Source organism: Rhinichthys klamathensis, unplaced genomic scaffold (assembly GCF_029890125.1).
Source record: "Rhinichthys klamathensis goyatoka isolate OS25496 unplaced genomic scaffold, OSU_Roscu_1.1 h1tg000303l_1, whole genome shotgun sequence".
In the NCBI taxonomy this organism is placed as follows: Eukaryota; Metazoa; Chordata; class Actinopteri; order Cypriniformes; family Leuciscidae; genus Rhinichthys; species Rhinichthys klamathensis.
Window position 1 is genome coordinate 4,162,611 of NW_026606822.1, and position 27,289 is coordinate 4,189,899.

The 27,289-nt window shown below is 39.5% G+C and overlaps 1 protein-coding gene across 7 annotated transcripts in view; it reads left to right on the top strand.

The window, feature by feature from the left end:
• Nucleotides 1–27,289, top strand: part of tead3b (TEA domain family member 3 b) — a 51,820-nt gene that overhangs the window by 8,051 nt on the left and 16,480 nt on the right. For 4 of the 7 annotated variants that reach the window (XM_056270460.1, XM_056270457.1, XM_056270459.1 and 1 more), the window contains 3 exons: nucleotides 13,968–14,219; nucleotides 26,809–26,873; nucleotides 27,047–27,109. In XM_056270460.1, the coding sequence (XP_056126435.1) occupies nucleotides 14,096–14,219; nucleotides 26,809–26,873; nucleotides 27,047–27,109 (252 nt within the window). In that variant the 5' untranslated portion in view covers nucleotides 13,968–14,095. Of the gene's footprint in view, nucleotides 1–13,967; nucleotides 14,220–26,808; nucleotides 26,874–27,046; nucleotides 27,110–27,226 lie in introns of all 7 variants that reach the window. The other 3 variants (XM_056270458.1, XM_056270462.1, XM_056270464.1) reach the window with 1 other exon arrangement.

Sequence of the window (27,289 nt, forward strand, 5' to 3'; positions counted from 1 at the left end):
TATATTAGTTTATATAAGTTTAAATAAAAGTCACACTCTGTCTCTCTCTCTCGCCCAGTGTCGCTCGCGGAGTTCGCTTCGCTTTTGTCCAGTCCGGCGCCTCATAGACAGACGCGGTGTGTTTGTGTGTGTGTGTGCGTGTGCGTGCGTGTGTGCGTGCGCGTGTATGTGAGAGAGACGCGTGAGTGATAGAGAGACGGAAGGAGAGCGGGGAAAGGAAATACAACGGAAAGAATACGCTGCGTGCTTTAAATAGCGTAAAAAAAATGAACGAAACGCAATATGTGGCGGCCGGAGTTGATTTTGTGGCCGCGAATTAGTCTATGTGTGGGAAACACTGCATAAAAGTCACGTGCGAACTCCTCGGCTCGGTACTGAGGGCTTATAGCGTCGAGTTTCTTAACTTTTTCGCCGAGGAAAGCAGAGCCGTGGAGAGCCGCTTCGCCATGCTTTCATTGTTTTGGAGCTGAAATGACGGGAGGGGTTGTGTCGCCCAGATTTGCTTCCCCCGGTCTGCATTTTCACCAGACATACGTTCTTCTCCCACACAAAAACAGAATTTCAATCCAAATATGTAAAATTCCACGATATTCCGCGTTAACACTAGATTCCGCGTTAATTTGCAAATTCCGTAATTCCGTCCGCGATTCCGTTATCGCGGAAATCATAGGGCCCTAAATATACAAAAGGCTCCATTACCTTGTATCTAACGTTATAGCCCCGTAGAAGCAGTTTTTGTAAAAATAGGCTAACGATTGCGACACGCGACTCTCTGTCGCACAGTAGAGAAATTACCGTATAGACAGGAGGAGAAGTTCGCAGGCAATCGGGGGGACGTGGAGGCATAACGTCAAGGGAGAAGCCCATATAGAGTCATTAAGTTGATCCTGCTTCTAGCTCTTGGGCAGCTCCTACTCACGCTCTCCGTCTCTGGAAGATTCGGAAGGGAATGATTCAGATTCCTCTTGGCACAGCTACTAGAAGACTTACAGCTGTCAGTCAGGTTGCTCACGTCACATCTCCATCGTCAAGCTCAGTGTGAGCCGGCGCAGTCGCTCAGCCATCAGGAAGTGAGTGCTTCTAATTGTCTCCACTTTTCTCCGTTGAAGTCTATGGGGTCGCTGTGTCCATTTCTTTTACTGTCTATGGTTTGACTTGGTCTTTGCACGTTCGCCTTTGTAAACACTGGGTCGGTACTTCCGCCTACGTTACGCGTGACCTTTCCAACTTGAATACGTAATGCGTGAAGTCGTGGACGCGTATCGCATAGCTAGTGCAAGACGGGCATTTGTGGTTAAAAAGTATATGCCGTAGTTTGGCTGGTCCTGCGACATATAGATTAGTCAGGTGCGACTTGTATATCAAAATTAATTCAGACTGAGATGAACCAAGAGAAAACATTAGCGTCTACAGCCGCGAGAGGGCGCTCTAGTTGGCGAGTTGTTCAGAAGCGACACCGAGGATGAAGAACTCAATGGATTCAGTGATGTGGATTGAGATCGCGGGAGCTTGGTGAACTTGCTTACCGGTAACTTGCTTGTTGGACTCGCTGGCTTATGTTAATTTAGCCTTTTCAGCCTCCCAGGTATATGTTCTTTATGCTATTGTGTAGCTGAATAACTGTTAATGTGTTACGTTAACATACCTGACACCTATTCAGCGGACACCTATTCTGTGTGTTATTGTTTAGTTGAATAACTTGCCTTTCCAGATTAAATGTCTGTTCTCGGTCTTGGATTTTGTGAAATAAATTTCTAAATAAATGCGACTTATAGTCCAGTGCGACTTATACATGTTTTGCTTCCTCTTCATGACGCAGATGCGACTTATAGTCCGGAAAATACGGTACATTTCTATTTTTATTTAGATGATGACCGATCGTTTTGCTTGAAAATTTACAAAACAGTGACTATATGTAGTTGTAGTCAAACTAGGTTGATCTTCTAAGGTTGTTCCACTAGTTGGCCACCCATAGGTTTTATGATGTCCAGTTCCTGGTGTGTGGCCTTGGGTCTGAAGGCCATAAACAGTGTGTAGACCATCAAAGCCAACGAGCTAAAAAAGAGAAACCAACCAGAGCGAATGGCAGGTTTATGTATGTTTGTCACTTTTGGGCCCACGTATATCCATATAGACATGTTCAGACTTGAACTGCTGCAACGATCATATGAACAGACACTGAGGTGTGAAAAAAGCTGGAGCCAATCACAGTCTCGGATTTTGATTGACCCACCGATCAGATTTGCACTAAATCAAGCTAGTGCTTTCCAATGAACCTCATTGCCAGCCACAAAAGGTAAGAGTGATGTTGGGAAGACACAACTTCCCTGGAATAGAGTGAGTCATACTCTCTCTCAGCCTAGTTTAAGAGGTTATCTTCGACTTTGCTGAATCATACTAGTAAGGGATGGTCTAAAACGAGTTTCCTCTCCAGTAGGAAGTAGAAGAGTCTCATGGTGTGAACCATGTGTGTAGTTGGAAATCTGTGCCGGACAATGAGGAGAAGAGAAGGAAACACTCTAAACGTCTTTATCTGTAATCTGAGCCCAACCAGCAGCTGCTGCTACACTTGTCCGGCCCTGTTGTTCTCTCGCTGCTGACTGTGTGTGTGTGTGTGTGTGTTTGTGAAGGAGCAGAATACACTGAAGAGTGAAGGGCGGGTGTGTGTTGGAGGCTGCCCGGAGGGAAAAGCTCCCCGGAGGCGTCTATTGCCAACAAGTGTTCCAGCTGCAACAGTTTCCTAACAAATCTCACATTATGAGCTGCGTTAGACAGAAAAACAGTTTGTTGAATGAGCTTTGTGCTTTACTTCCAATACTAAAAAAGGGAATTCGCTGTCTTGTAAATACCAGGCTAGTTGTGACACCTTTAGTGAAGTACCCTCCAGATCTCCTACATCTCTCTGTTTAGGTTTCATATCCGCGCGGAAGTGTCTGACTCCATTGAGTTGACCAAGAATTCACATTTGTGTAGACTATGAAGTCCGTCTCTTTTCTTAAGGGATGCACGATTTATCGGTACCATATGTTAATGTTCGTTTAGATGTTCTAATGCATCATTATCATTTAAAATGGTTATTTTTTTAGTTTTTAATTGATTTAGACATGGAATAAACAATATAATATTAATATTTGATAATAGAACAGTAAAAAATTTAACATTCACCAATTGTTGATTAATGTTCATAACATGATTATTATTATTGGCTAGAATTTAAATTTTGGTGCATTTCCTTGCGCAATATGATATTAACATATCCAACAGACGGGAAAACAAAAGGTCGGATTTGGTCGTTGGGTTTGGCTCCCTGCCGGGCATCCATTACCTTCCCCCGATCCCTTCTTTCGCTGGCAGGATGGTGTAAAGACCTCCCTCCTGGACAAGATCCTCCACTCGCTTGTTTCCCTCCAAAAAAGTCCGGCTGGGATGACTAACACGCAGATGGACTCCAGCGCTCGCTCTTTGCACTGGAAAGTCCCTCCGCTCCTCTGACGGTTAGCGGAGACCCTGACTTATTGAGAGTGGAAGAGACTTTATAATAAGCAAGACATGGAGATCTTGCTTCTTTTAGAAACATAGCACATAATTTATGAGATTGTAACAGTGTGACTTATGGTAAAATTGAATTCCATGATAGATTCGTGAATCACTCTTTTCTGATTAACCTAAAACTTGATATCTGCCGAGACTCCTCCACGGCATTTTCTTGATTATTGGCTGATAAATGTGACTTTTTAATGTTATCTGCATTGGTCCCATATAATCACATTTCTAGTTAACTTACCTATTGTTATATACAAATTATTATTTAGGGCATCAAAGATTTTTTAAAATCATTTTGTTATTCCTTAATTTGTTTATTTTTATCATATTTATATAAACTATAATAAATATTATTTATATTTTATTTAATTATAGTTTATTAATGTATTTTTTTTATTCTAATAGTAGGCCTAACTTATTCTAATTTGTTAAATTATTGTGGGTTAAGAGATTTTCTTTTAAATTTGAAAGCAGTTTTCCACTGTCTATGATTTTTACAATTTGATTGATATTATAGATATAGAAGATCTAGATTAGTCTGCTTCATAGATCAAATTAATTGGTTATCTGCTTCAAAATATAAATAATAATGTTAATATAGATAAAATAATAAAGCTAATAACCAATATTGGCTTCAAAATACAGTTATTTATCATTTATTATTTTGGCTTTGGTCGATTGCTGGACAATGTCCTATTTTACGTGAGCCCAATTTAAAGGATTAGTTCACTTTTAAAAAAACTTTTGCTGATAATTTACTCACCCCCATGTCGTCCAAGATGTCCATGTCTTTCTTTCTTCAGTCGAAAAGAAATTAAGGTTTTTGATGAAAACATTCCAGGATTTTTCTCCATATAATGCACTTTGCTGGGCACCAAACGGATCAAGGTCCAAAAGACAGTTTCAGTGGAAACTGCAAACTGTTCAAAGGGCTTTAAACGACACCAGACGATGAATAAGGGTCTTATCAAGCGAAACGATCGCTCATTTAAAAAAGAAATAACAAAGTTTAAGTTTTATAAGCTCAAATGCCCGCCTTGCTCTGTTCTGTGTGACTCTCCTGTTCGAACTCGTTCATCAAAATGAACGAATCTTTTTCCAGTAGGGAAATGTTTTGGAATGTTAAAAAATCATAAAAATCATAAAAAATCCTGGAATGTCTTTCTTTCTTCAGTCGAAAAGAAATTAAGGTTTTTGATGAAAACATTCCAGGATTTTTTATGATTTTTATGATTTTTTAACATTCCAAAACATTTCCCTACTGGAAAAAGATTCGTTCATTTTGATGAACGAGTTCGAACAGGAGAGTCACACAGAACAGCAAAATCAAACATAGCCTGAACGTCTTGCCCCAGTGGAAGATAACATTTGCTCTTCAGACCTTTTACAACAAGTGTCAGTTGCTCTGGAACATCAGGAGAAAACATGAAGATATTAGAAAAGAGATGGTCTCTTTCCTGCTCGTGTCCCACGTCTTCTCAAAGCCAGTGTGGGGAATATAAAAACGAATATATTTTTTTAAATATTTTTTTTTTACTTTCTTATATTATTTAGGTTACGATTATTTACTGATATTTATTTAAATGTTTTATAGGCTGTAGTGTGTTGTTTCACTGACGGAAGTGCTAATAAACACGCATGCTTGTAAATGTAATTGAAATGGATGTTTATTTTTAATTTTATTTTTAAATGTAGGCTATTCAATTGATATTACATGTATATATTATATGATATGGTCTAGGGGTGTAACGGTTCACAAAATTCATGGTTCGGTTCGATACAATACAGTGGTGTCACGGTTCGGTACATTTTCGATACAGCAAAAAGAAGGAAATGCCAGAGAAATTTCCTATTTATTAAAAGAAAAAAATATTTTTAAATAAGTTTGAGTTTTCCTACATCTTGAAACGTTCAGGTTTATAAATGGGGTTAATCTTTGAAGGATGAACAAATAATGTTTTGGTCATCACATTAAAAATAACATTTAAATATAGGCCTATATTTATATATATAATATTTAGATAATATTTGAGTTTTGAAGTGCTGGAAAAAGATGTACTTGAAAGCATTTCACTATTCCAGCCAAACTTCCATGGTTACAGTGAGTGTTACTATATTAAATCCATGGTGAATGTTGCTGATCTGTGGACTTAAAGCAGCACTAAGTAGGAATTCCGTTTTTGTCAAACAGCGACCCCTAGAGTCGCTGTGGAGTACTTGTACTGTCGTGAATAGCACTCACGCAGAGATGGCTCGCACTCACGGCCGGATCCCCTCCCCCTGTACACCGGTACCTGTTCAGTAGGATGGACGCTGTAACGAGTGGAAATAAGGTGTGGCCCCTTTAAGAGCTGCGCGCGCCCTGTTTAACTGTCGGCAGTCTGTATTGTATGTGCGCCTCGAACACCACATGTATACAGCGCCGGGTTATTTCTGTTTGATGCTCATTTTATCAGAATTTTATCAGATCTGTTTTTTGCCGTAAAGCAATTCGTTACCTCGCGAGACCTGATATCACACGATACTTCCTAACACGGCCCGCCGGCCCAAAGTTGCAAGGGTGGTTTTGCGGCTCACAGGCACCAGGGGAGTGCGAGACGACCACCATTCAACACGAAATCAGTAATATAAACATTACAATGACTCCAAAGCTGTTCGGTTAAGGTAAAAAAGTTACTTAGTTCACCTTTAAAGCCTATAACTAGATCATTCACGGCTCAATGTTTCTCCTGGTTTCCACGTCAGCGCTGTTTGATCTAATACAGATCTACGGTTAATAACGGAGAAATGTGAATGCTTCTCACTAGATCTCGCAGCGATGTTATTACTTCAGTGGCGAATTCAAATGTTTTCTTCACTGGATCTCTTAGCGCTGTGTTGTGACAGTGTCGCTTGATCGAGATCGGCTCGCGCTGCACAGATGTTGCTGGTCCGAACTGATAAACGGTCCGTGAAGCACATAATGAGTAGCGCAGTTTCGTTACGCTTTCATTACGCTTGCCATTTGATGTTGCGCAACGTTGTGCTGGTCGCGCCGTCGCGGATTTTGTCGGCAGGAAAAATGGTCCAAGGAATCGTTCGGTTTGTATGCGACTAAGCGTACCGAACCGGAAGCCTCGTACCGAAACGGTTCAATACGAATACATGTACCGTTACACCCCTAATATGGTCATAAAAAACTGTCACAGCCCTATCGATAGCATTTTGTTTCCACCATTTAATTGACACGTCTGCAGCTCAAGCCTGTATTCTGTGAAACTTGTCTGGTAACGGCACCATCTAGATCTTTTCACCAGTAAACCATAACTACAGTGAAGACATCTATATCAGCTGTGTAATTTGATGTGCTACGTCATGAAGACACCATTCAGTTTTTGTTCAGTCCTCTGTCTCTTATTGCCTTTCCATGTGCAATGTGACCACAGTGTCTGACTTTGAGTCATAAACAACCTCTCTGAGAGGAAAATCCAAAGAGGCCACCAAGTAAACCTCAATCATTGCCCCTTTCCTGGAACGGCCGTATGACTAAGTCTTTATGATTCTGGTAAGAATAGTCTGGCAACTTCAGTTCCCCCCCCAAACTCCTCCATTATCCCGTGCCCGAGCCCATTGGTTAGAAGTGTCAGCTCTGAGAAAACCTGGATATAAATCAATGTTTTGTAATTGAAATTAGATCATGCTGTTTTTTGAAGTGCGTTTCCCTGGACTTTCCCCTACAGAGATTGCGAGGAATTGGTGCCGGAGCCGATTCAATACTTCAGCCGACAACAATACGTACTGTGTTGGAGCTCTGTGAGACAGTGGGCAGGGAAGGCTTGTGTTCATTCAATGGGCGTCTCAATGAATGTGTGTGCTGCATTGCTTTTACTGCATTATTTACATTCCTGGACCACATGGAAATTCTTCTGCGTTATATACTGACTAAGAGCTCTGTTTGGTTGGGAGGGAGAGAGAGGAGGCGGGAAAGTGAGCCTGTGTTGGACTAAATATGTGTACCATGCCATTCAAAGTTAAGTCCCTGCTGCCTTATGGGAAAATGAAGTTTTTGTGTTTGCATCGACTGCATCACGTTGAACTGAATGGCCTTTAGCGTTAGAGGATGAGCGTGTTTGTTTTGCAACAGATGTTTTGCAGTTGTGTCCATCTGACCTATTCTTGCTCACTTGCCATGTCTCTTTTTGAAAGAAACTGAAAGTTCATGTTGGAAAAGTTGATTCAAGATAAAAGGGTAAGATAGAGAGAATGCACTGCCAGATGTTAGTTGCCTATTAAAAATAAACTTTTATTCTTTGTTCTTTGTTGGCAGGGCATTGCATCAGTGTGTTTTGCAACTGCTGGTTTGTGTTTTTTTTTTGTTTTTTTTGTTCCTTCAGGACAGTTTTGAGAATTTGAATTTATAATTTTTTCCCCAATTTATTTTTCACTACCGGCGGGATATTAGCATAAGTGTTTTTTCCAACTTAGAAAATACCATGGTACAAACATGGCTTTTTTGACATGCATGTAATTCAACACCATGGTGTGTGTTTATATATATATATATATATATGTATGTATATATATATATATATGTATGTATGTATGTATGTACACTACCGTTCAAAAGTTTGGGGTCGGTACGATTTTAAATAGGCTACTTTTAAAAGAATTCTCTTCTGCTAACCATGGCTGCGCTTATTTGATTAAAAATACAACAAAAATCAGTTATAGTATTAAATATTATTCCAGTGTAAATCAGCTGTTTTCTGTGTGAATATATAGTAAAGTGTAATTTATTCCTGTGATCACCAGTGTCAGTGTCTTCAGTGTCAAATGATCCTTCACAAATCAGTATAATATGAGGATTTGATGCTCAAGAAACATTTATTATTATTATCAATGTTGAAACAGTTGTTGGTCTGTCAGTTGTACAGTTTTTTTTTTTTTTTTTTTGGATTCTTTGATGAATAGGAAGTTCAAAAGACTTTTGTAACATTATAAATGTCTTTACTGTCACTTTCGATCAAATTAATTATTCCTTGATAAATAAAAGTATTGATTTCTTTCCTCCAAAAAATAAAAATATAATTCTCACTGACCCCAAACTTTTGAACGGTATAGCGCCTTTCAAGAACCCAAGGTCGCTTCACAAAGTAATACAAACAGTTGACAGACAAGAGATGGGCAATCTGCTAGTTATAGCAATTAAACAAGCAGAAAAGCAGATGGAGACAACAATAACAATATGTATGTGTATATTAGGGGTGTAACAGTTCTCGATAATCGAACCATACCGTTCTCCACCCACGCACTTGCACCGTAGTTCATCTCAAATCTGATGACGCATCTATAATGTTTTGTTGAAAATAACGCGTAAAACAGACGCTAATGTATGTTTCTGCCGATGGATGCACATGCTGGCTCCCCAATAATACATTACAATAGTGAGAATTAAAAAAAACATGAACAAAATGGTCACTCTTTGTAAACTTTGTTCAATTCGTTCAAATTAAACTCAGTTAAGCCTTGCTAATTTAAACATTCAAGAGCAAGACACGAAAGAGAACTTTAGGAATATGCTAATTAGCCCCGCCTCCACTCACTCACACCAGCTCAGAGATTCACTCGGCCAACTTACTGAGGTAAACGCTGCACAATGGTGTCTATCTTTACAACGTAGGACACTTAACAGTAATTAATATGATTATCTTTTTTGCTTGACTATGTTATCAAACAGCTAATAAAGTGTTGCTAATGTTACACAAACTATGTTCCCGTTCGCATCTCAGAGTTAGACAGCTGCCGTGTAACTCAGAACGTCACTGAAGAAAGGCATATAGTTCATCATAACATCGTAATATACATCATACACCCGCTATATTGCTAAATCTACCTGATTTTTTCATATCAACCGACCAATATACTGGGATAACCTGGCATCTCTCGAGACTCCCCTGCTAGTTCGATGTTAATGATATGCTAAAGCCCATCGGCATGTTGACGTGATTGGTTACAAGGTAGTTTGTAACGTCACAAACACCAGCGATTTCAAACCTCGTTTTTGAGACTGTCTTTGGTTCACCGCAGTTTTAAAAGAGAAAATACTCAGCAATGGTTGACTTATGACTTATGAATTTGCACATGGTTTGTCTTAAAAACACCACATTGACATTTTCACCACAGGGGGACTTTAAGTGAACTTATACAGTCGAGAAAGACAACGCATATGTAACAGTATCAGTATTTTGGATGCATGCATTAGCTACTGTACGTCTTAAAGTGACAGCAGCCTAATATTCCTGCTGTCTGTTTGTATAGTGCTTTTCACAATACACATTGTTTCAAAAGCAGCTTTAGGCCGTGTGTCCACCAAAGCGTTTTTTCACGCGCCTGGCGTATGTTTTCAATGGGAGCGCCGCGTTTTTTAAACGCCATGAGCGTAATGAGGCGCTGAGCGTTTTTTTCACGCTGAAGCGTTGAGCGCCCGGCGTTTTTTACTGGTCGCCGAGAGTTGAAAAATGTTCAACTTTGGGTAAAACGCAGCGCTCATCACTGTCACTTTTTACCCAGCCGTCCAATCACAGTGGAGGAGGGGCGGGGCTAATACCACACCGACCAACTGTCACAACATTCTTTCTGTACAACGACATCCACCAGCAGAGCTAACCGAACAACATGGATAAAAAATATTTTTTTAGTATGAAACAAATTATCTGCGAAATCAGTTACAAGTAAACTGTGCTGCGGATATTCTGTATCAGCAACGAAACGTCTCAATGGAAAAAACACTGCGCTGCCAAAACGCTCTCAAGCGCCCACAGCTAGGCGTCTTCAGCAGAGCGTCTAGCGTTTTCAGCCGGCTAAAAACGCTTTGGTGGACACGCGGCCTTACAGAAAATCATGATCTTAAAATCTTAATACCATAGTGTTCTTTGAAGTACCTTACAGTGCATTTCTTCAATGTCCCATGGTGAATGAATGTTATTTGTTTTATTTTCTGTATGAATAAGCCATGTCAGTTTCCCACTGTTAGCAGTAGTACTAACTTTTCTTTATCAGGAGTGCCTTTCTTTATCCGGTCCCCAGGCGTGCTGATGTTGCATTTTGTCCAAAACAATCCCACTGTTTTTCAGACTCTGAAGTGGATGTCTAAATTGGTCAGTCCTCCCCTCCCATCGCTCCTGCCCCCCCCCCCAGGCACCCCTTGACTCCCACACTCCTCCCTCCTCTACCTCCCCCTCCCCTCATCTTTGCTCGCCTCTCCTTATTTGGGCAGAGTGCTTGGGAGCGCAGGGTGGGGAAGAGAGTAGAGTGAGAGGGGGCTCGGTTGACATAAGGGAGAGAGAGAAAGAGAGAGAGAGAGAACTCACACCGCACTTCCTTAATAAGGACATGTCTGGAATTTAAGCCCAACTCTCCAACAGAACGGCTTCTCCGTGCTCCCCATGCACACACTCGTCTCTCACCCTCTCCCCTAGCCCTAGTACACACACACACACACTAAACGGAGTGTTGTTGTTTTTTAAGGACATGCATCCATGCCTTTTTTGTTTGTGTTACCTTGCATTATGTGACTTTATTTGGTGACATGACAGACATCACTGATAATATGTGTAGAATCCAGACCCTATGGCGAGCTTCAGCTCCATATCGGTGTGATGAATCATAATGACACCATGTTCGTTCGTTGTCATTCAAGGCACAAGGCACGTTTATAAAAGCTACTTGGATGTCCTAATAATTAAACTAAGGGCTAAACCTGGCTTAATCTAAGCTCCGTCTGTGAAACCAGGCCTTTATATTCAACAGTTTTATTGATCTGAATGTACTCCGATAGGCTATATATTTGAGTTCCCCTTTGCATCGTATAATGCTTGAATGAATTAAAAGCACTTGAATGAATGTTAGCTGATCATATAATATAACGCTAGCCAAAGGATGCCAGGAAAAAACGGATGCTGCATTAAGGCTGTGGGCACTTGACAGCGCTTCGGCAGTGCATCGATTTAGACGTTTTGCTGACGAATGACATCCTTTATAGATCAGTGTTTTTACCCAAAGTTGAACATTCTTCAACTCTCGGCGACTGGTAAAAACGGCCAGTGCTCAGTGTGAAATAAACGCTCAGCGCCTCGTCATGCTGCTGCCGTTTTAAAAAACACGGTGCTCCCATTGATTCCCATTGATTTTGACAGCCTTAAAACTGAAAAAAATAATAATAATGTTTTAAAGCTAAATAGAAATATTAAAAAACAAAAACTAATAAAAAATGTCAAAAGCACATAACCAAATTATTGAAACTTAAGCTAAAATTAAAATGAATACTGAAAATATTAATAAATTAATAGTATTTTAAAATAATATTAATACATTAATAACACATTATTAAATTAATTCAGATAAATGAACACATATTCAAAATATGAATAATTACCAGAATATTATGCAAGTAATACTAAAATAACAATGCTGATCAACCTATTTAATAGGGCTTCAGATGTTCCAATTCGATTTCGACTCTAAATTCGATTCCCGATTCGACTCAATGAATATAGATTTAATACAAATCCTATATTTATTAAAAAAAAAGAACAGTGAACATTAGTTTACAAGTGGTTAATTAATAAAAAAGAAAATAAAGAGCCACAAACCTGTATATTAAACTCTTTTTATTTTAGGTACACTTAGGTACATTAAAACAGAACCCAACTCTTCAAATGCAAGGATTTTGATGCAAGATGAAAAATTTATGCTGAAAATTGGACAAGTCAGAACAGTGACATGCCTTGATCAAACAGGATCAGGTTATTTTATGTTTAAGATTAAACAAACATAAAATCTCACAGCATTAGCTGTAACATGGAGGCTGAAAGCCTATGTACAGTGTAGAAAAACTAATACTGGGTTTTGGGTGATAGATAAATTAATATGGGAAAAAAAATATTCGTGGCTTTTGAGAATCGCTTTTGAATCGACCACATTTTTAAAAAACGATTAATTGAAAAATATTTTTTTTTTGCCCAGCCCTACTATTTAATTATCAATATCTGAGTATTCAATTATTTCACTGAGTTGCATGTGCAATTTCTTTTCTCTTAATTGTCTTCCCAAAGAGAGTGCTTTGAACACTTCTAATACTCATTAACGTCCTATATTGAGGGATTCTCAAAGGAAAAAAGTGAATGATTTTCACTGTTTTTTTTACATTTCGGTAAATAATAGAAATGTTTCTGTTAATGCATTCTTTCATGTGACATGCAAGTAGTCATTTTCATTTTGAATCACTTTTTGATCACACTGGAGATGCTTTGGAATGAAGGAGTAAATTCAGTCCTGCTAAAAAAAAATATACAAATATTATCCAGATACAAAATGAATGTTAATGCCATGAGAAAAACCATTAAGGCATACTTGGGAGTGGGCACTTTTGACCTAGCAATGCACTAAAAGTCTCTCAGATCAGCTTAGCAACCGCATAGCAACACCCTGGGAACCGCCCACAAAAACATAGTATTTTGGCGGCAAGTTTAACAAGTGCATTCAAAGCTTATTTTGCTTGAATCACCAGATCCTAGTCTTTTATAATTCAGTTTTGGAAACTAATTGCACCAAATGTTGGGTCTTCTGCAGGATTAGACATTCTGTAACTTCTGTGGAACATCCAGTGACTACAACCGTCCAGATTGCACTTCATGAACATTGTTTCTTGTCGTCTAAGAGGCAAATGAGATTTAGAAATGTATCGCTAATTGTCCTGCAGCATTAGATTGCGCTTTGGTCTGAGGTCTGCAATGTCAAAAAGTAATTAGACCGCTCACTTATTCCAACGCTCTCCGCTCTGTTGTTTTGCTCATTCTGTGTCTCCGGGCTGCCAAGTCAAGCTTATTCTTTCAGCGTGCGTGTAACCAGAGCGTTTGAATATCCCCTAAGGAAGGTCTCAATCGGAGTCGGCCGTATTTACCCAAGCCGCGTTTTTTCGTCAACATCAGCAGAAAGTGAAATAAAAGAATGAAATATGTGGGCACACAAGTGACTCTCGGGACCCGATCCTCATGAACAATACCATGCGAAAAAGAGGCAGACTGAAAAACGCTTAAGATCCTTTAACCATTTTCAGACATTTAGACAGCCACACTGGACCGCGCGCTCCCGACCACAAGCATTTTTGCAGGCTAGTCCTAATTATCTAATCCTTTTAAATGGGACTTTATGTAATGTTTAAAAATTCATTTGTCATTTTGGGAGCCTTTGAAGAGAGGAAATGGTAATAAGAGTCACAGCTGCTGTTGTCTTCATCAGTTGAATTAAACAAGCTTTAAAGGTGTTGAAAATGGCACGACTAAAGCGAGCGGTTTTGAAAGGATTTTCTCTGCATAATTGCTTAATCTTTATGGCCACAATTAAATGACAATCCCTTTCTCTCATTCCTTGCTTCTCTCTCGCAGTACTCGTGTAGCGTGGGGGCTCGTGGAAGGGCCCGGTAGGAGCCGGCACCATTGCGTCCAACAAGTGGAGTGCCAGCGGCAGCCCGGAGCAGGGGCTGGAGGATGGGGGTGATGAGCTGGACAAGGCCATGGACGGAGACGCCGAGGGTGTGTGGAGCCCCGACATCGAGCAGAGTTTTCAGGAGGCACTGGCTATATATCCGCCCTGCGGACGGCGCAAGATTATCCTGTCGGACGAGGGAAAGATGTACGGTAAGTGAGCTTGCAATGCATTAAAGGGTTAGTTCACCCAAAAATGAAAAATAATGACTCTCCCTCATGTCGTTCCAAGCCCGTAAGACCTCCGTTCATCTTCGGAACACAGTTTAAGATATTTTAGATTTAGTCCGAGAGCTTTCTGTCCCTCCATTGGAAATGTGTGTACGGTATACTGTCCTTGTCCAGAAAGGAAATAAAGACATCATCAAAGTAGTCCATGTGACATCAGTGGGTTAGTTCGAATGTTTTGAAGCATCGAAAATACATTTTGGTCCAAAAATAACAAAAACTAGGACTAGGACTAGGACACACGTCAGCAGCGTCTTACGTCAGCGGCGGCACTGAACGCGGATCCACAACAGAACCGGAACACAATACAATGCTGAATAAAGTCCTAGTTTTTGTTATTTTTGGACCAAAATTTATTTTCGATGCTTCAAAACATTCTAACTAACCCACTGATGTCACATGGACTACTTTGATGATGTCTTTATTTCCTTTCTGGACAAGGACAGTATACCGTACATACATTTTCAATGGAGGGACAGAAAGCTCTCGGACTAAATCTAAAATATCTTAAACTGTGTTCCGAAGATGAACGGAGGTCTGACGGGCTTGGGACGACATGAGGGTGAGTCATTAATGACATAATTTTCATTTTTGGGTGAACTAACCCTTTAATGTGCTGAAGGGAAGTAGCGACATGCACACAATTCTTCACTTTATAGTAGGGGTGTAACGAAACACAAAGCTCACAGTTCGGTACGGTACAGCAGGCGGGAGGAAACTAAACATGAAATTGGTTTTTTTAACAGTGGTTTACTGAACAAATTGTGTCTCTGTCTTTAAATGAATTCAGTTAAAATTTAAAGCTTCTTAAGGATAAAAAAAATGATCTGCTTATGCTGTAAACTATATGGGGAGCCCTTACTTGCACATTACTATAATATTAAAGGTTAACAGAGCCAAAACTATTAGCCTACATTCAGTTGGTATTATTTTTTAAATATAATAATCATTTACAATTATAATAATTCATAATAATTCAAATGACAAATTGTATGGAAGCATGTAGACTTGTAACTTTTAAATTTAATTATGTTTGAATTGAATTCTTTGGAATTGTTGGAAGCCGATAATCCTGATAAACTAGTAGTTGTTCCTACTCGACCGCAGCGTGCTCCTATTGGTATTCGACACATCGTGCCACTTTGAATTTGAATTTTAGTTATTTGTGGTCTCTTTTAGGGCTGCAACTTAGATTTATTTTGATAACTGGTTAACTGGTCTGATTGGATAAAACAAATTTTTATAAAATATTTTATTTGCAATAACATAATATTCCACATCCAACATTGTCTGTCATTTAAATTAAATGTAAATTCAATAAATGTAAGAACATAAGCCATTATATACATATTATTAGCGATTTTCTTTTTCCGATTTATTGTTGCAGCCCTTGTCTCTTTTCTCTCATATCGCCTCAAATCATAAATGCTCATTTAAAATGAAACCCTACCAGTGTTAACTTTGTTAGTTTTTGCTCTTACCTGTTGTACTGGGTAATACCTGTTGTAAAGTCCTTTTTTGTTTTGATGTGATTTGAGTTATGTAATTATTGGCTTTGTAATTTGTGCCGCCCAAGTAGTATTTTGAAGGAACTTTAGGTTGTATTTATGAACTCAAGAGAGTCACTCATGGACTGAGATGAGTGTTCAACGGCCAAGATTGTATCACTGCAGTACAGGTTTTCTGATGGAGATGTTTTTGTACATTTAATGGCTGCAACTGCAAGACAAGTGTTTCTAGATAGAATGCTTCATGGGGAGGGTTGGTGAAAGGAGGGATGGAAACTAGAAAAAAGATAAGAGGGTGGGAGATAATGGGCAGATAGAGCTGGGTTGTGATATCCGACACACTTTCATCTGCATGCACGATCCACTTGAGGATCCCGTTGCACATGCCACCAGCGAAATCCATGCATGCATAAACCATTTCCACTGTTTCATAAAGCATCGTAAAGTGTCTCTCGTTCGAACGCCATCTGCTCTCTTACATAATCTTGTATTCAGTCATGCTCAATGTCTAGTAGTCATTCACTACCACCCGTCAATGGCTTCATACTATGATGTGGGTGTTCAGTTTTGTTCGATAAACTGAGGTTCTCGTTCACTAATACACCCACGCACCTTAGAAACACACATACGTGCATGTCTTAGCCAGCAGTTGTGTTTTTTCAGAGCAGATAAAACAGGCCTGCACTTGTCCTGGAGTAGTGCTGTGGACTACACAGGTCTGGCGACAGACAGGTTTCTCAAGAACATATCACACTCTTTCTGTTGGTTCTTTGTCACTGCTTGCTTGAATGCCCCCTCCTCTCGTTTTTTTCTTTTTCAATTCCCCCATTCACCCTCAAACTGGTTTTATTTGTCATATCCGATCAATAGCAACTCCTTTTTTTCAGCCCTGTAAGAGAGTTGTCGTTTATTTTCCTTCTGCCTCCCTCTCACCCAGTTGAAAAAGTGGCAAAACCAGCTCTGTTTGTCTTGCTCAATAAATGTTTTTTTCCCCCCACAAGATCTCACTCACCCTCCCTCCTCCATTTTCTTGTACTCTTCTTTTTTTTCTACTAGTTCTTCCTCCTAAACAAGGTAGGTCTTCCCCTGAGGCAGAGCACTTTAATAACTCCAGGTGCAAAGTAGTATTTCCAGTGAAGCGTTACTCTCATTAGACTGAGGACGTTAGAAGAATTTGTTCAAGTATGTGAAAGCAAACATTTCTAGAGGTGTGATCTTGATTGTTGCGTTCCAAAATGTCTAATATCACAGTACAGGTGTGTGATGCAGTCTCAACATCGGCCATTTGGTTAAATTGTCTATTTCTACTGTCAATTTTCTGTTATGGTGGAGCAACAGTTCAAAGATAATCTTCCTTAGAAAGTTGTTTAGATAGCTATAGATAGCTACCTGTTTCTAGTCTAAAACTGCTAATTAGTCAAGGCAAGTTTAAAGCAGTCTGCTTTATTAGCGTAAATTTATTGATTTACGGATTATAAAACAGCTGTATCCAAAAGTTAACAGGACAGAACCAGCAAATCTGTTGCTTCAAGTTGTTAAATTGCGAAAGTTACCAAATCCGGTTGGTAAACTCTTGTCTTGAGCGATCTCTTTTTCAGTTGTGTGTTCATAATGGCAGATGGACGCTTAAGTTTGGCTGGAGTTGGGAGGGTCCAGGTGTTTGGCGTTGGTCCCCTCCTCCTCAAACTGTTTGCTCTCCTTTCTTCTCCTCAGAGAAACAGACAAGACAAAACCCATGCACTGGTTTGAATTAGCAAGCCAACCCTCGATACAAAACAGACCGCGAGAAGCCATGGCAAACTGACAGAGAGCGTCCTGAACACAAACCAGTGTTGGCGAAGTAACTTTGAGGTTCTTTTAGGGTTGTGGTTGTCTTTCCTTGGAGAACCCTATGTTAAACGCAACTCTTGTGATCATATTTATTCTTATTTCTAGTGCATTACATAAAACAAAGTTGTTTTTAATTCAAAACATTTATTTTTGGTTAGACTCATTCAGAAGACATATATACTTCATATCGCGCACGTTCCTTGCAGGTAGTTTCCTCAGATCTGTGTTTATACAGGCTACTAAGGAGATTCATTCACAGAAACCAATCTGGAAACACTGATCTGATCGCAGTTTCCACCTTCCCGGGGTTTGAGTCACTGCTAAGGGACTCTGCTGATCATAAATCAGTCATAGTCCTTGGCTGCTGCTTCATAGAGCTCAAGTGTAGCCACCCAGTTTATTTAAAAATAAAAAACGCTGCTCTGTTCCCCAGTGAGCTTCCTACCTAAACAGCATTGTATCATAGGTATGCTCCTGGTGCAAAAATGTCTAACAGTAGCTAGCATCTTAGATCCAAGATTCTTTTGGTTTAGTCACAGAATGCATTTGACAAACTTTTTAAACTTTTGATGGACTTGTCCAATACTGTAGGGCAGGAATGTCCAATCCTGCTCCTGGAGGGCCACTATCTGTAGAGTTTAGCTCCAATTCTAATTGAACACACCAGCACCAACTAATCAAGGTCTTCAGGAATACTGGAAATGTCTGGGCAAGTGTGTTGGGTTGAAGCTCTTTAGTTATTATTATTTGAAAAATAAAAATACTATTTGAATTTTGCTACATATGTTGCTTTGCTTGTGTATATGTACGTTCGGCACGACAACTGGCGCAGTCTGCTTTAGCGTTTTTTTTCCCCTTTCAGCTTATGATTTTATTTTGTTTGTATATTTTTTGTTTACACACATTGTTTAATGTTTTCAAATTAAATAAAATCTCAATATATAATGTAAGCTTGTTGTGTGCATTTACTAATCATAAGCTTGTTCACAAATGGTGACAAAAACAATGATTAAAAGAAACGTATTTCTCGTTAAACTTCATTTAAATAAACGAATATTCGTTTTATATTCGTCCAAATATTCGAATACAGTATTTAAAAAAAATGTCCATTCCTAGTTGAAGCTAAACTCATTGGCCCTCCCGGATGGACTGGACACCCCTGCTGTAGGGTTTTCCATTGGTAATCTTATATTTCTAAAGGGTCACTGTGTGGCCTTTTGCTAAATTGGTGCCAGTGTAGATGGGTAATCTCGAGCTTGGCATTTGGGACAGGGCCTGAGTTGAGGGGAAATGTCTATTTTGTAAGTTTTTATATATTATTCGCCTATGAAGTGTGTATACTTCCATCTAAATTGAAGTGAATGAATTAAGTGAACATTTTTTGTTTTTGCTTATTATAGGTTTTCTTTAGCCTTGCTGCATGTTAACACCAGTCTATTAGAATTTACTGTGAGCGTTAGTGCGTCTCTTGTGGACTTCATGCGAGAACAGTCATTTATGTAGCATGTGTGAGTGAATGTCAACAAAGCTTCTGCCTTTTGTAGAGCAAATTAGTCTGTTTCATCGTGCCTTAGAAGGTGCAGAGCTGCTTGTTTTGACTGTGCACTAATAGACGGTGCGCTAAATCTTGCAACCAAGCCTCCAGAGTCTCTTCTTTAGTCAGGGATTACATCATCCAGGCTTTATCCTCCTCTCGCCGGTAAATCTAAACATATACTGACTCACTATGAAGTCAGAAGGACATTGCGCTGAGCTGTGTGGTGCTGCAGATGCCGAGGCTGGTTGATAAGACAATTCTGGAATATTGACATTGATGATAGGACATTGTTAGCATTTTCTGAAAGCTTATGCATAATATCTTTTATCTCTTTCTGTTGAGGGATTCCCTTGAAACCATGTGGCCTTATGTTGGTAACCTTGGTTCTGCTTTCTGTTGTCAGTCTCGGTATGTTTGACTCATACGCCGCAGGTTTGGTTATTTCAAATGGGGAAAACTGGTGTGTGAGTTAATTTGACATTGAGGTCTTACTGATTAAGCAATTCATTTCCACTAGCCACAAGTCATTGTGCCAATAATGACTTTCCGCAAGTCATCGTGCCAATTATGTGAAGTTCCATAAATTGGATTTATTAATAAATCAAGTTTTAAACGTATCCCAGCATGTCATTGACACTCTTTGCTCTCGCCATGTCCAGGAAAGCGTGTGCCGGCCTCATGGAGAGCCTGCTCTTTCCAGCGACTGTAAACACCTTATCCATTTACATGCAGTCATCTGCCTGAGCTCTGCCACTGAAGAAGCCCACTCACGAGGAGAATGACGTCAGCGCTCATAATACCACTGCTGACGTGAGGCCTTGGGAACGCCGTCTGCTTCGGGCCTGTTAACGCCGCCAGTATCGGGCCTGAAGAGCCTGTAGTGTAATGTGAAGTGCAGAGCCGCCACTTCTTTTTTTCTTTTTTTATTCCACCAACATTGAAATGAGTGTGTGTTGCACTGAGACCACTTTTATGAGTTATGCTTTGAATGAAATTTCATTTAGTCATCTCTCCAGCAGGAAATGCCTCTAAGAGCATTAACTTTTTTGTAGTTGTATTTCAAATCATCGCCCAATAGCAACTTTTTTCTGGTAAAAGTAACTCTTTCTTGTAGGTCTGTCAGTTAAACCAGTTATTAATGGTGTTAACGCAAACCCATTTTAACGGCGATAATTTTTTTATCTCGAGATTAACGGTCTTTTTGGCCTAGCAAACTTTGTAGTTTTTTTCACATGCTTTTGCAACAGGACGCGACGCTGCGCTATGAAACCCATTCATGTCAATGGCTTTGCGCTGCGCGAGGACGTTTTGTTGCTTCGTCGATCAAAGCGCAAGCGGATCTAGCTAGACCGGAAACAAAACAAGAGGCACGCCGCATACACTTAGGCTTGCGAGCCGGCCAAATAGTAGGTTAACGTTAAGTTTTGAGTGGATGACGAGCGCAAGACGCCGAAATGGATGCCAATAAGATTCTGAATGGAAAGATTACTTTTAAAAAGTTGCCAAATGGTTACATTGGCAAGACCAAAGTGATCTGTGTGTTTTGTCGTTGTGAACTGAGCGATCATCATCGCAGCACGTCCAGTCTGAAATACCACTTGATGATGGCCAAGCACACACACACACACACACAGCTGATGCGAATTCTCCGCCCCCTCGTCAATATTAGGACCTCGTCAGTATTTCTTTCACCCTTTTATTGATGGACTGTGTTACATTGAGAGATTATTTGCTCCAAGTGAGAATGTTAGTGTGAAATTGAACACAGTATATGCCAATGTTGTTTTCAATAAGAAACATTTGCACAAAGCAAGCCGGTCCACTTTTCCATGTTGATTAGAGCATTAAAATGAGAAAAAAGTAATGGGACAAAAAGAAATCATGACTAGAATAGATAAAAATGTGTGATTAATTGCGATTAATCGCAAGTTAACTATGACATTAATGTGATTAATTGTGATAAAATATTTTAATCGTTTGGCAGCACTACTATATCGCAGAATTGCACCTTTATATTTTCTAGTTGTGGCCTCAGTCTAAAGAAATAAATAAAGATGTGAGATTTACAGTTGTTTTTACAAGTTCTCTTGATCTTCTCATCCATCTGAGAACAAACACACATGTGACATCTGTACATTTTGTGCACCAAATGTCAAGCCAGAACTAAAATTTATGAGTTTTTGTACAAGTTGTGATGCTACCTGGCCTTCCATCATCTCTGCTTCTCAGCATCTTGGCTTTGCCCAGTTGATTTACGGCCCAATTGAATGGCAGAAATGCCGTCTGTCTGGTTTCATAGTTGTTATGGTGGCATGATATTTTCCACCTTTTGAGATATTTTTCCACCTGTGCTTCAATGGGAATTGAGGCTTGCAAAAAATGCCCTGCTCCCTGAGGACAGAGCAAAGTACCATACACTCCTTGACTTATCCGATCCACCTTAAGCCTGGTTCACACGGCAGGATAATTAGGCCGATTTTAGTCCCGATTTACCCCTTCCGACAATCTTAAGGATGCTCTGATTATCGTAAAATAATCTGATCAGATATTCCTGCCGTGTGTGGTGTGTTAAGACTGCTCTCGTCTGCTCGGAAGGACGTCGGGACCGCTCAGATCTCAAATCGGGGATATCCAACATGTTGGATTTTTTTGGCCCGATTTCTCCTCGTGTGTGGTGTCCCCTGGGGACAAACGAGCACGCAGCCTGTGGACTGTGGCGTGTAGCCAATCAGAAAGCGAGGTGACGAGGCGCCGAGGAAGCACCGGGAAACAAAATCAAAACAGCCGGCGGCATGGCGCACCAGAAAGTCCGGTGGACGTCGGAGATTATTTGACCATCGCCTTTTCTTTTGATAACGTTTTTTTTTTTTTCGGTTAAAAACAAACTACAAACTATCGCCACTGCATCCTCTTCGTCCGCCATGATTGTTTATCTCGAGGGATTTTGCAAGATTTTCCGTCTGACCTGGGAATGCTCGAGAGTCAAATCGGTTCGTGTGTGATGTGTTGGTTTTGCTGTGTGGCAGCGCACCACACACTGTACGACCAAAACTGTTAGACCCGTGATTTTTTTATCGCCGTGTGTGGGGTCTCAGGTTTGGAAAATCGGCCGACAATTTTAAAATCGTCCCGTGTGAACCAGGCTTCAGGTGTCGTCTCTGCTCAACAGCTTCTTCTTCATGCTCCGTCTCAGCAGAGCAAGAAAGGCATTTGAAGGGAGGGCAAGTCTGTAAGATACATATTGTTTGATATTGATATTGTAGTTTGATTAGTGGATCACAGCCCATTCCTTTCAGGGATTGATCCTGCAACCTCCCAGTGACCAGCTATGAGGTTTGACTATGAAGGTAAATCAGTAGCTAAACTCGAGAGCACGTAGATGTGAATTTGAGAACTTGTACAATAAATATTCGTACTTGTATGTGAACATTTACACTCACAGCTCCGATGTGAAAACCTGTAAAATAAAAATCGGAACTTGAACGCTGAGATTTGCACTCGCAGACAATAGTCACAAACCTGTATTTTGAATCTGAAGCTGCAGACAAGCAGTCACAAATGTGTAAAATGCCATTCACAAAGATACAACGACAGACACAAACTTGTAATACAAATTTGCACTTCTTCTAACATTCAAATTCGCAGTACAACCTCAAATTGGCACTTGCAACTTCTCAAATCTGTCACTGCAAGTTCAAATTTCTCGCCTTGACTTTTGCTACTCTTTTCGTGATATATGAGGTCCAAAACTGATTTGTGCACTTGTAACTCAGTGGCGGCGAGAGCGGAAGGGGGGCGGGAGCGGGGGTGTTCAAAGGAGCCGTTTTATTGGTTGGCGCCTAGCCAATGAAATGGGACTTCTAATTGTATACGATGATGTCACGAAACCCGCGTCCTCGTGGATGTTCTGAAACGCTAACATGGCTTAATGCATTAGACTGATTTAAAAGACATAAATGATATTATCAAACTTAGTGATATTAACACCATACTAATAATGCATACTACAGAAAAGCAGATGAGCACAGAATATGACGAAAGAAAGCAAATTTGTGTTCAGTGCAAATAAACCAGCTGCCTGTGTTTAATTAATAATGTATAACGAATTTTTTTATATATATATACACTACCGTTCAAAAGTTTGGGGTCAGTGAGAATTTTATGTTTTATTTTTTGGAGGAAAGAAATCAATACTTTTATTTATCAAGGACAGTAAAGACATTTATAATGTTACAAAAGATTCTATTTCAAACAAATGCTGTTCTTTTGAACTTCATATTCAAAGAATCCTAAAAAAAACACAAAAAAAAACTGTACAACTGACAGACCAACAACTGTTTCAACATTGATAATAATAATAAATGTTTCTTGAGCATCAAATCCTCATATTATACTGATTTGTGAAGGATCATTTGACACTGAAGACACTGACACTGGTGATCACAGGAATAAATTACACTTTACTATATATTCACACAGAAAACAGCTGATTTACACTGGAATAATATTTAATACTATAACTGATTTTTGTTGTATTTTTAATCAAATAAGCGCAGCCATGGTTAGCAGAAGAAAATTATTTTAAAAGTATTTAAAATCGTACCGACCCCAAACTTTTGAACGGTAGTGTATATATATATCTATATATCTGGGTCCATTAAGCCTCATTAAGCGTTTTCTTGGTTTTCTATGAGAGGAAAATGCTTAACGTGCAATTAAACGAGTTGCGTTCATTTTCTGCTCAATTGGTTTTCTGTATGCTTTATTTATGGTGTTTCCTGAGTTTGGTCTTTTAATACCACTGTCTTAAGTTAACGTGTTGCGTTCATATTCTGTGCTCATCTGCTGTTCTGTAGAATGCATTATTGTGTTTACTAAGTTTGATAACATAATTTATGTCTTTTAAATCAGTCTAATGCATTAAGCCATGTTAGCGTTTCAGAACATCCACGAGGAGGCGGGTTTCGTGACATCATCGTATACAATTAGAAGTCCCATTTCATTGGCTAGGCGCCAACCAATAAAACGGCTCCTTCGAACACCCCCGCTCCCGCCCCCCTTCCGCTCTCGCCGCCACCGAGTTACAAGTGCACAAATCAGTTTTGCACCTCATATATCACGAAAAGAGTAGCAAAAGTCAAGGCGAGAAATTTGAACTTTTCAAGTGCCAATTTGAGGTTGTACTGCGAATTTGAATGTTAGAAGAAGTACAAACTAGTATTACAAGTTTGTGTCTGTCGTTGTATCTTTGTGAATGGCATTTTACACATTTGTGACTGCTTGTCTGCAGCTTCAGATTCAAAATACAGGTTTGTGACTATTGTCTGCGAGTGCAAATCTCAGCGTTCAAGTTCAGATTTTTATTTTACAGGTTTTCACATCGGAGCTGTGAGAGTAAATGTTCACATACAAGTGCGAATATTTATTGTACAAGTTCTCAAATTCACATCTACGTGCTCTCGAGTTTAGCTACTGATTTACCTTCATATTTGACCACTACACCACCCCACCCCAAGAAGTTATCAGGTGTTTTTCCAGAACCAAAACACTCTTGCTTGAACTTCCTTTACAGACACACTCAAATAGCAAAGATTGAGAGGGAATCAGAGCAGGGAGAGCAGAATATGGGACACTGGGGGTCTGTGTGATTCTTTGCCTCCTGCAGGGACTGTTCGTGGCAGGTGTGGGTGTCCGTTTGGTAGGAGGATCTTCCGCTGCCAGTTGTTGGCAGAGACAGCAAAGCTCTTTGTTTCTCTCTCTCTCCCTCGCTTTTTTTCAGGCCGTTCTCTCGCTCTCTGAACGCATGCTCCAGGCTGTTGCCCTCATCAAATCAAGTTGTGTGGGGCAGATGTCACAGGCGCACTGGAATGCGAGGAATGCGGAGGCTCAGAGAGAGAGCGAGGGAGAGAGAGGGTGTGTCTGGGGAAGAGTGTACAGACACCAAACTCAAATCAGTGCAGCGCTCTCTCTGCTGTGGAAGCCTGTTTCCGCCTCAGAGTAAAAAAAACAACTGGTGCATTCTCTTAATAACGACTTAATGTCTCAGAATATGTATATAAGAGTTGCAACTTCCTTATTTTGTTTGAAACTTTATAACACTTGCACCTTTTTCCTCTCTGAGGCAGAAATGGGCTTTTATATTCTCTTCTTGCTCAACATTGCGAACGCTTATGGCTGCTGATTAATTGGCAGCAAATGTTGTAGCTTTACTGTATATTAACCACAAAGTTGTCTTTATCAAGGGGGCGCTGATTGTCCCATAGGGTTGCATTCGAATCTCTTGAGAATTCTTGTCTTTAGTGCTCTTTAGACTTTTAAAAATTAGTAAGTGTTTAGTATTATGATGTATTATTGTATATGTGAGATTATGGGTGGGCGATATACCGGTAGACATGATTAATTGGTAGAAATATGTCAACCGGTAGTGATTTTGGACTATCATCTCTATTGCGGTTACACTCGTGTGATGTTGCTGTGCTGCGTGCGTGTCACGAAAAGCTTAACTTTTGCATGTGGTTTAAATAAGTGATCATGTGTATACTGAATAGAGTTATTTTTTTCTGCTTTATTGGTCTTGAAACAGTTAAATACACACACTTGTATATGTAAAAAAGCCTGTCTTTGCAAGCATCCTTGTAAATACAGTCATTTATGTCTTAAGTGAACAAACACAGTTGAGAAAGGAAACGCATCTGTAATCACATATTGGATCCGGGGAGTTCTTAAAGGGACAGAAGCCTAATATTCCTGCTGTCTGTCATTCATGTTAATCAAGCAACAAAATAGATTAAAAAAATCTCTCACTGCTCTTGACTAAATCACTCTTTGTAAATTTAATAAGAACAAAATAATGTATATTTAATTTACACAGTGGAGACCATGCAGGGGTTTTTTATACATTTGATTACATTTTCAGGTAGGCCTATTTTAGTTGTCTTTGTTCTATTGTAGTTTTTTTTTGTTTTTTTTACTATTGCCTTTAATCATTTTATTCGTTCTTATTTTATAACTGACTGTTTACATTTCTTCAATAAGCTTGCGTATTTTTTAGTTAGGTTAGTATTAGTTTTTTGTGATATTGAAATTGGTGGTTTCTGCTTAAATTGCCATTTTATATTACACAAAAATGGCGAATATTGAGCATGGTATAGTCACACTGCAATTGTTTTTTATATTTGTCTTTTACAGTAAACAAAATCTAAGCAAACTCAAAACAAGTCCTAAGTCTATTTTTAGAAAATTCTAACGGTGTTTAGAAGATTTTTTAACCTGAATAATGATGCAGTGAAACTTTAATAGCCAATGAATTGATGCATATCATGTTCATTTGATTACTTGATGCATTTTTACAGAATGGTCACTTTTTTATCCTTGTTAAAGGTTTTACAGATAATGCGTTTATTACCACATGACTGAGTGCAGTGGTAATAAAATGGTCCAATTGGAAGCTTGTTTTTTTTTTCTCCATTGTTTGAAGGCAAATCTAATATAAAAAGGCAAAAACTTTACTTCATTACTTTTTGATTTGTGGTTTTCAGTCTCATGAAGTCTGCAAGTGTTGTTGAGAGATACACCTCTTTCATTGCTTTTGTCGCCACCTTTTGGTCACTGAAACTTTAACTTTTTTTCCCCCCCTCAGGTCGCAATGAGCTTATTGCCAGATACATCAAGCTGAGAACAGGCAAAACCCGCACACGAAAACAGGTATTTAATGTTCATACAACATGCACTTTATATATACTACTGATCACATTAAATATTTGTTTGCCTAACAACAAAAAATGTGATTTAATGACTGTTTTCAGTTGTAGGTGAAATAGTGTGTTGTGACGTGGCTGTGCATGTGTTTTTTGTTAAACTGTCTCAAAATTCTTCAGGTATCTAGTCACATACAGGTGTTAGCACGGAAGAAAGTTCGAGAGTATCAAGCAGGTATAAAGGTAGGTTGGAAACGCTGCGGCGCATCGTTTCCCTCTTTGGTTACGGCGTCTCTCTCTCTTTCTCCTCTTCTACCTCCTCTTTTTCTTTTCTTCCTCTTTGGCTTTTCTGTTCTGCAGGTTTCTAGCCATTTGCAGGTTCTTGCCCGGAGAAAATCTCGCGAGATACAGTCAAAGCTGAAG